This window comes from Theobroma umbraticum, unplaced genomic scaffold (genome assembly GCF_002168275.2).
Source record: "Theobroma umbraticum cultivar Fairchild unplaced genomic scaffold, ASM216827v3 scaffold_44.0, whole genome shotgun sequence".
NCBI classification, from domain to species: Eukaryota; Viridiplantae; Streptophyta; class Magnoliopsida; order Malvales; family Malvaceae; genus Theobroma; species Theobroma umbraticum.
In genome coordinates, this window is record NW_018397255.1 from 13,336,617 (window position 1) to 13,346,917 (window position 10,301).

The 10,301-nt window shown below is 34.5% G+C and overlaps 1 protein-coding gene across 3 annotated transcripts; it reads right to left on the reverse strand.

The window, feature by feature from the left end:
* Positions 1-4,040: 4,040 nt before the first annotated feature.
* On the reverse strand, positions 4,041-7,508 carry LOC110409052 (krueppel-like factor). Of its 3 annotated transcripts, none has more exons than XR_002444541.2 (4): positions 7,193-7,505; positions 5,219-5,545; positions 4,557-4,689; positions 4,041-4,402 (listed from the first exon to the last, which is right to left on the reverse strand). XR_002444541.2 is itself a non-coding variant. In XM_021418270.2 (4 exons), the coding sequence occupies exons 3-4, from the start codon at positions 5,475-5,477 to the stop codon at positions 4,655-4,657; spliced, it is 294 nt and encodes a 97-aa protein (XP_021273945.1). In that variant the 5' UTR covers positions 5,478-5,545; positions 6,759-6,806; positions 7,193-7,508; the 3' UTR covers positions 4,424-4,654. The 3 variants fall into 3 exon arrangements, 2 of the variants coding, with proteins under 2 accessions (XP_021273945.1, XP_021273943.1); XM_021418270.2 differs by lacking the exon at positions 4,041-4,402 and adding an exon at positions 6,759-6,806 and having other exon boundaries at positions 4,424-4,689; positions 7,193-7,508; XM_021418268.2 differs by lacking the exon at positions 4,041-4,402 and having other exon boundaries at positions 4,424-4,689; positions 7,193-7,504.
* Positions 7,509-10,301: the final 2,793 nt, after the last annotated feature.

The following is a 10,301-nucleotide window of genomic DNA, read 5'->3' on the forward strand; positions in this document are numbered from 1 at the left end:
AATAACATTCTAACTAATGGCAGTTAGTTATCCATTAGTTATAAAGTTTTATTTATTTAAAATAACAATATAAAGACTTAATTGAACATAATAAAAAAATAAAATTTATTTAATTTTTTAAAAATAATTTAGAAATTATTTAAAGTGTTTATGGAAACAAAACAACTTAGTCTTAAATGAGGAATGAAGTTTATAAGAAAACGTTTATCAAGTTTCACCAAATTCAAATAAATGTCAAAGGTCAAACATTTAATACCCCATGTAGAAGGTGCGTTTATTTCATGGTAGAACAAAAAAAGTGTGACATTTCATTTTCACCATAATGACATTTGTTATACACACTTTCGAAGACGCATGAGGCTGTGAGGCAAGCAACCTTTCTAAGCATAAATATAGCAATAAATGAATGAGATTTAACAAAATAAAAAGAAAAACTAGGATGTCAACGGATAGGGTATTCATTAATTTTGAGATACCTAATCTCGAATCCGATTACAAAATGAGATATCCAAATCTTATAATTATTCGAATATTTTTTAAATTTATTATCCTAACTTGCATCTTAATACATATCCATTACTTGATAATTACTCGTATCTATTTAAGAACCTGATTATGTAAAAAAATTATTAAACTACCATTTATGGGTACCTAGTTATCTAAGCTAGAATTTGTACATGTATCTATATACAATAATATTTTCATTCATATTCCATATAATTCACTAATAATAAAATTTATAAAAGAACACAAATAATAAAATTTAAATTTAAATAATAAAAAATAAATATCTCCAATATCAACTTAAATAACTAAAAACAAATATTTAAACAACATTATAAGTTTAATTAACTATATGGGTTTATCCTTAATTACATGAAATTTAAAAAAAAAGTTCTAAAACCATTCTAATATCACAACTTCTCTTTAGGTATATATTTTATAAGGTTACATAAATAAAGGTATATATATTATAATTAATAATTTTATAAATTATAATTTTTGTAACGTTAATACAAAATGGGAAGTAAATATATTTATATTTAAAATATATATATATTAAAAGTATATATATATCTATAATAATAATTATATTCTTTATAAATTAATACAATATATAGAGTATATATAATAAAAGATATTATGAGTTAATTAATAATCATAGTTTCATGAAATAATTTAATTAACAATATATATTTATATTTAATTATATAAAATTAAAAAAAAATAATGGAGATTTGAGTATTAGGTACCCAAGAGGTGATATTTGAACCCGATACGAGTAATAAAATTACTAACCAAACTTAATTGTAAGATATCTTAATCTTATACTATCATATCGGATAGCCGCGGGCAACTTGCAACAAGACACCCAATATTGTCAAGTGTTCAACAAAAATACAAGCAACTGTTACATTATAATATTAGAATAAAGACACAATAATGGAAAGGGCAAAAACAGGCTCAAATTGCTCTCAAAAAGTTTTAATAAAAAAAGGAAAAGAAAAACTCCAATGATATGGATGTGTTGGTAGTTGCCCGAATCTGGTTGAAAATGAGTCTGCTGGAGGTGGGTCGAGGCAGTTGGACGGTGGATGGATAAGAAACATCTTTCTCTTCTTCCCCGTATGGACTGTCCCTTAACATTGAGGCACATCCTATGACAACAGGATTTCATCATTTTGTACTTTAAAATTAACTTCTCTCTCACTCCCTCTCTACTTTCAATCATTCAACATTTTCTATACTTTCTTGCTTCTTCTTTCAGGGTGAGCGAATCCAAGGTCCTCCTCCTTTCTTTCTTGCTTCCCAAACACCAAACCCAAATCAGAAATTTACTACACTTGCCCTTTCATTTTCTGCAGGGAAAGGCGGCTCCTCGTTGAAGACTTTTTCCCTCTATTAAGCAAAGGTTCAGATAAAAGGATAACTAGTAATATTTTTACCATTAAAGGGAAAGGCCACAATAAAGTTATTTGAAGTTACAAGATTGTTGAAAAGAACCACTCTACTTAGGATATATGCAATCGGAACTAAGTATTTCTATGCATACATCGATCATACTATATATGGATAAAATCCAAAGGTATTAAGTGTTATAGGTATTTCATACTACTATTATCGAAATAATAATTCTTATAGTATTTTCGTAAATCTTAGAATCTATAACTCCTAGTACAACATTTATGATTGATATGATTCTTTAACTTGTTAATCAAATCAAATGTCATTGGGTTTGTACGACCGTCGTGGTTCACCTTTTGGTTCTTGGGTTTGGGTCAGACACAGTTTGGAAAGATTAGAGTCGGGTGCTCGTGCCTCCCTGTTGGTTGATTAAATTAGAGTGATGGGCACATTAAAAATTGTCAGAAAATTTTGGAAAAAAATAAAGGGGAAAACCATATCTTATCCAAGCATTTTTAAGGGCCACATATTCTTTAATTTTTTTCTGGGCACAAATGCTTATATGTGACACAGGCCGTCATTCTTGCATTATTTGATTTGATTATTGATCTGAACTGAATAGAACTTAGAAAGAAAAATCAAATAGAATTTTTTTTTTTTTTTAGCTTCATCATTATTTTGACAAAACAAATGAATCACAATAGTAAACATGCCAATACAATCATTGCACTACATTTTCTCTTGAAAAGGACAAGTTAAGCCAAACTCTCTAGGTTGTATCTCCATCATTCAATAGTTAAAAATGGATTCGAAAATTAAAACCCAGTAATGATAGATAGTAATTTGAAAAGAGAAAAACATTAGAGAAGAAAATGATAAAAGAAGCATGCATGGTACGACCTTAAGACGTGGCAAGGGCAGAGCGTGCCATGTTGGCCAGTGAACCGACAACATAAAAATTCGGGCCGAGATGTTCAGGTGGGGTCCCACTTACCTTCCCCAGCACCAAATCGCCAGTCGCCAGTCGCCAGTCGCCAGTCGCCAGTCACCAGTCACCCACCCCCTCACTCCTTTTATTTAGTGCTGCCCAGGTGGGCTCTTCTTCCCAAACTCTTTCATTACCATTACCCATTAAACAACCCTCTCAAACTCCTTGCCTCCTTGCTCCCGACCTTGGTCCATAGTTCCCAGTACTAAATTTCATTCACTAATTAATTACCCCTACAATAAACTATTATTAGCACCATACTTGTAATTATATAGAATAAAAAAAAAAAAAATTCTGCTCCATTTCACTTTGCCTACAAATATATTAAGTGAAGCCAACCAAATTTGGCATTGACTATATTATAAATGGTGTGCAAATAAATGGCTCCCCTCCCCTGCGTCTATTTGGTATTAATTACTTTCTGGTTGATCTACTTACTGATCTCTCATAGTAAAGTTGTCAGTGAAATTGGTTTTTACATGATTTTCACATTTCATATTTAATATATCGACAATATATAATAAAATAATTTAATTATGTATACATGAAAACATGTCTCGAGGTTGGTAATTATAAGGGTTTCATCCACATTTCAATTTTAAACTTAAAAAACTAGTGGGATCATTACTCACTTGTAAGATCTATCGAGTGCAAAGAATGATAGCTGCAATCAACAAATATAGAATAGAAAAAGGAAAGGATCTTATCCTTAGCTCATTCAATTCAACTACTATCAATTTCATGTCCCTCGTGTTGTCGATGGAATTCCAAAAAATAAAAAATAGAAAAAAAGAAGGAGAAATTTAAGGGTTTTGTACCCACCAATTATAAGAATTTAAAGTTGACATTGTGTTTGCTTCAAAGGTATCTCATTCATTTTACACCAACGTTGACATTGTCCTTTCATCCAGTAATAATGTGTGCAGAGTCCACTAATTACCTCAATTCAAGCAGCAGGCATTTTGTCACGACAGAATTCAGAAATCAAGGCGTTATGCTGAACGTGTAATCAGACAAAATCCATGAAGGTTTGTACGAGACCGAAAACTCTGAAACATGCAGTAGTATCCGTTCTGCCTTTTTCCAAATTTTAAGTGGAAATAAATAGTAACTGAAGTTTATTGATGACACTAGTTAAGATAAAGGTGATATTTGTAACAAAAAGTATTATAAGTCAATTCAGTATCTCTTCTTAAATTTAATAAGAATAATACATTAAATAAAGAAAAATTATTTTTCTTTTAATAATATTTTGGCTAACCATAACTAATACCTACCACTTGCATATTTCTCCCGGTGTTAACTGAAGAGCTTCGCAAAAGAAAATAACAACATACCATATCATCATGGCCAACGACGCAAAGCAAAATCAATCTCGCAAAGGCTCACAGAGTTGGGTCCAATCCCTACATGGGCCACCTTGGCCATAGATGTTCGTTTGCATGTATGGGTACAGGCTCCATTTGTAACTATCATGTGCATATGGAAAATGGATGATTACAAAAGAAGCTGTAAGTGAATTCGGAGTGAGACAGATCAATCGATGGTTGATATTCATTTTGCCATATGCATCAAAAGAAATCAACTAGTCAAGAGTTATCTCAACAAATCGTAATTTACATGGCCAAATTAATTAAAGCCAAAGCAAAGAGAAGAGCATTACATCATCAAACATTAACACTGCAAAATTCTGACACGACTCCCATGTTGAAACTCTCTCAGCAAGGGAATGATTGGAAACTCCAGTAATAATATCAATCCCTATTTGTCAAACTCCCATATGACGCCCCCATCCTCTGCAATTTTAGGGCAAAAGAAACATTAGCAATAGCTCTACCTCAAACTGCAAATGCATGCTTTGCCAAACCAAGAATGAGGTCCTTGACTTACTCCCAGAAACAAGTGATACCCCACAGTGTTTTCATGACAATGTTATTTTGCAGGCCATTTTGTTGACTGCCATGCACACCCTTCATACCATGGTATAAGGTGTGCACAAGGCCTTCCCCTTTCTTTCAAGTCTCTTAGGAAAATTAAGCTCATGCTTTTCCCGCTCTATTTTCTTAGGATATGTATCCCTATCATGTAATTGAAGAAAAGAGTTCTACACTGGCCTCAACCATTGGAGACTGTTTGCAGTTACAATTTTTCTCTAAACTGATCTCATGTAAGCAACCAATAGGCTTTTTATTTTTTTTCTTTTTAAATAATAATAATACCGAAAGTTCAAATGGATCATGCCACATATCTTGCAGAGATTAAAAAGATCCCTCTTCACTTGTTCTAAGAGAAAGAAGAATGAAGATAAAGTATCTTTGCGTATACCTTTAATTTTCTTGTTTATCCAGACCTCCAGCAGCATCCCAGCACCAATACCACCAGCAATACATGCTCCATAGAAGGCAATAGCAGAAGGCAGGGGCATTCGAGGAAGAAAATAACAATCTGGAATTTGTCTAATCTTCTTAGGAAGCCGCTTCTTTATAACTGGTTTACCACCAGCACTGGGGTCCTTCTGCAACTCACTACCGATTGCTTTCCAGTCAACCCCTTTCAATGGGTCCTTTGACTCTTCAGTTCCCATCAATGATTTGATTATAAGCTCAGATCTTTTGAATCACAAAGAATATAAACCTCTGATGGAAAAGCAACCTAATAGAAGAAAAGCCACAAACTATTATAGCAATGGTATCAGGGAGATGAGGCAAGGGTGCCTGTGTGCACACACAGAGAAATAATTGGCAGCATATATGCTCCAGAACAGCCAGTACACCCATTTGCTGGTTAATGGAACATTTGAAACTACCTGTAAGCTTAATCCTATGAATCTTAATTCATGATAAATTAGTTATTAGCCAACCCTGAGGTTGCCAACGTAACCCAAGTGCCATGATGAAGATTACGAACTTCAGATGTTAAGAAGAAAAACGAAGCAACAATCTAATAGGTCTTAACCAAGTCATCAACTAAATTCATGCATTACTACCGACTATAACTTTTAAAAATCAGTGTTGCTAAGATAGTACTGAAAGAATAAATTTTTGTAACAGTGAAGAACACATGCTCAGAGGTGTATATATATGTTGAACATTTCAAGGCCAAATAGAAGCAGCAACTGAGTCAAAAAATGGAAAACAATCTAAATTGTTTATCATCCCAAAATACAATCAGGATTTCCAAGAGTGTTTCCAGAATTCACAGAAACATGCAATTGCAATCTGAAGCTTCTACAGATTTTAATTAAAAATAAAACAAGAGATGGTTTTGAATACAATCAGTGAAATTACTTTGCAATAGATTGATAGGAGCAGGGATCGCTAATTTGGCATCGAAAGACAGAGAGATTTGAAAGATTGAAACTTGAGGAAAGATTTAGAGGAAGATAGGATTGGTGTTTCTAAACTTGTTTTAATTAAACATAACTTCCTCTTCTTGGATTAAATGGGGCCCGATCAAAGAAATGAAATGAGAAATCAAATTCATCCTTAACGATGCACAGAAGAAATCAGATTCATCCTTGATAGAAAGTTAATATTTGACTAGCTTCCTTCTGTTACAAATATGTAACTTCAATGAATAATATCAATTGCTAGTAAGGCGTTTAAGCATGACGAATAAAATGATGCTTTTGTGATCAGACGATGTGGAACCTCATTCAAATAATCTGAATTAATGTTGATAATTTTTCAGTGACAGAGTAACAATTGACAGATACAAGAAAGCATGTGCAGATGCATCAAACCAAGGATCTGTTGCTGAAGCTAACACTCAGGCAAGTTCAATATAATAAATGAAGTAAATTAAATGGTCTTCATTCACCAAATGGCTCGCTTTTTTTTTCCCTTTTCCATAAAAGAATTCTTACGATGCTTTTTCACCCTTTCTTGCATACCACATCCTTTACGACCCTTTTCTGCAAAATATTTTGCATTATAGAGCTTATAAACTAAGAACTGCTCCGAAAAGTAAAATTAAATTTGTCATAAACAGAAAAAAGGGAAATTAAAGAAAAATCAACCTTAAAAGCCTATTAGTCTAGGCGAACAATATCTTAATATTTTTACTCAACATGTTCATTGGAAACTATGGTAAGAGGCACCTTGATGACACGGTCTTCTGTTTTTGTCTTTGTCTATGATTCATTTCATATATCCTTGAACTTACACAAGTACAATTAGGAAATAAGGGCAAAAGGATTTTACAAACATCCTCAGTTCTTGCTGAAACTATTAGACTTCAAATTTCAAAATTAAAAGCACATTGAAACTTGAAATGAGGCATATATCTGAGAATATTAACCTGCTAATTCACTGAAATGAATGCCTCAGCTACGGACTCTCACAAAGCAGTGGAGGAGAGTGGATGCGAAACAAGCACGAAGCACAAGGCAGTGGAGGACGGCGGCAGAAAGAAAAAGACAAGGCTTCTGCGAAAAATAAACCGCTGTGAGGAAGTGGGGTTTTGGCAGGATCGTCTGGCGGAGGAAGGCGGAAGTGGAGCTAGGGTTTCTTTAGAGAGAGAGAGAGGGGGAGAGACAGGGTGAGGCAGACGTGAGCAACAGAGAGAGAGAGAGAGAGAGAGAGAAATGAGAAGAGAAAGCTTTTAGCATTTTTATATGGTTTTGTTTTAACAAAATAATCCAATGGCATGTTCCTTCCGGAGAATGGTAATTGTATTTTCCTTATTCATTAATATTCTTACCCTTGTTTGGTTGTATAGCTGTTACCGACCTCCCTCGATAATAGGTGTTCCATAAGTTAAGAAATAGACTGAAAAAGTTATTGGTGATGGTTCATGATATTATTATATATATGTTAAAACTTAATCTTAACATACAGAAGTTTTCATTTTTCAGTTTTTCTTTATCTCTCCACCTCATCCGCCTCTCACTATTTTTCTCTCTAAATTATTAATGAAATAAATTTTAATTATAAAATATTAATATTTTAAAAATAAAAATAACAAAAAAATAAAATTAAATAATCATATTAAATTTTAGATCCTGTAATTGATCCCGGAGATCCTTGGCTTAACTTTAGACCTCCGAAGTAGAGATGAACCCCACCCTAGAATTTTTCATTTTCATGTTATTCCCCAGCAAAACAGAACTGATGTGGCAACAACCTGCAGGCTCGCCTGCCCATGCCACCGCGGCTTAACTAAAGGGAAATTTTTTTTTAGCCCTCAAAAATAAAGTATTTTTTGAAATAGGCACCGAGATAATTTTAATTGTTTTTAACCACCATAGTAGATTTTGAAACAAAAATACCCTTAATGAGACATATTCGTTGAGGCGCACCATCAAATATGTAAAAAATAAAATAAATAAATATGTAAATAATTTACGAACTTATAATTTTGTGCAAAACATCCATTTTTTTTTTAGCTAAGCTTGTGTGAAGCAAAATAATGTTGCATGAGAAGGTTTTTTAGATATTTCAGACATGGTATTCAGATAATACGAGAAGAGAGATATTAAACCGATCGAGGAACCGGTCCTAATGAATCGAAAGCTTCGAAAATGATGTGCGACCAGAAATTCGTGATACGGTGGTGAATCGGAAGGAGAAAGATGTGAATCCAAAGCACGAAATCGTCGTGCTACAGCAGGGCATATGTGAGATTGCTGTGGCACGACAAGGTATAGAGTTTGTGACACGACTTGGAGGGAATATGTGAGTTGACATTGTTGATAATATGTGACACGACAGAGAATGTGGTATGAAACGACATGGTGGGAATGTGTGACAAGGCTGTGACATGGCAAGGTTCAGAGTTTGTGACACGCCATGGAGGGAATCTGTGACATGCTAGAGTTCAGAGTTTGACACGTCATGGAGAAAATCTATGACACTCTAGAGTTCAGAGTTTGTGACACGCCATGAAGGAAATCTGTGACACACCATGAAGGGAATCTATGACACGTCAGAGTTCAGAGTTTGACTCGCCATGGACGGAATCTGTGACACATCAGTGTTCAGAGTTTGTGACACGACATGGAGGGAATCTGTGACACGCCAGAGTTCAGAGTTTAACACGCCATAGAGGGAATCTGTGACATGCCAGTGTTCAAAGTTTGTGACACACCACGGAGGGAATTTGTGACACGTTAGTGTTCAGAGTTTAACACGCCATAAAGAAAATCTGTGACAAGCTAGGGTTCAGAGTTTGACATGCCAGCATTCACGGCTTGTGACACAGTAACGTTCAGGGTTGTAACACGCCAATGAGGGAATCTGTGACATGCCAAGTGTGTGTCAGACGCATGAGTTGAAAATGTGACACGACATGGTTTGAAAATGGAAGAAAAAAAAAGCAGGCAAAAAAACAAGGAAACCTATTCGACTTGCATTGAATGAATATTATAAGGCCATCTCATTTTAAATTAAATATTTTTCAGAAATCACAAACGTCTGTATGAAGGGTTCTCAGAGAGTTTGGTTCATTCTTCATTTGCAAAGGTACTATAGAGTCGGACTTCGTTCTTTGCAAGTTTAACAAGATGAGAGCAACAATGTCGGTTATCAGTGAAGAGGTCAGTCAGTCTAAAATTAAAACTTTCTTCTGTTCTTTACTTTTTTGCTAGGTTAGTTTGATATGTTCGCGTTATTGCCTTTTTGAAATTGTTATGTTAAATTAGTTTAAGAGAAAATTATGTTTAGTTTAGTTTAAGGTGATTTTTGAAGTGTTATTGCCTTAGTTAAACTGTTTTCTTCCCAGTTTTATGGTCTTATGGTCATACCAAAGCTTTGAAGGAGTTTTGCTTCTGCATGGCGTGTCACGACATTTGACTTGATATGCATGGCGTGTGACCACATTTTACTTGTTATGCATGGCATGTGACCACATTTTACTTGTTATGCATGACGTGTGACGACCTTTTACTTGTTATGCATGCCGTGTGACCACATTTTAGTTGTTATGCATGGCGTGTGACCACATTTTACTTGTTATGCATGGCATGTGACCACCTTTTACTTGTTATGCATGGCGTGTCACTACATTTTACTTGTTATGCATGGTGTGTGATTACTTTTCACTTGTTATGCATGGCGTGTAACCACATTTGTGCCATATTTTGCAGATGCAGTCCAGACAGTATGAGGATCTTGACAGTAGCCTTATTGTGCCAAGGAAGAAATGGGCGTTCAATGTCTCGATTAATACCCATTGTAAGTGGTCGCAACTGCATTACATTAGCAAGACTCTTTAAGAGAAAGGAGAGTATGATGCAGTCAAGCAACCGTGCTTCGAAATGCTGCTGGACATATATCCGCAAGGCTACTTTTACGCTGGACTCTTGCATAACATCATAATTCATTGAATCAGAGAGAGAGATTCAATGAAGCATGAGCTATGGTTTGCCATTGGCAAGAGCAAGGAACATATATTGAAGTAGGAGTTCTGC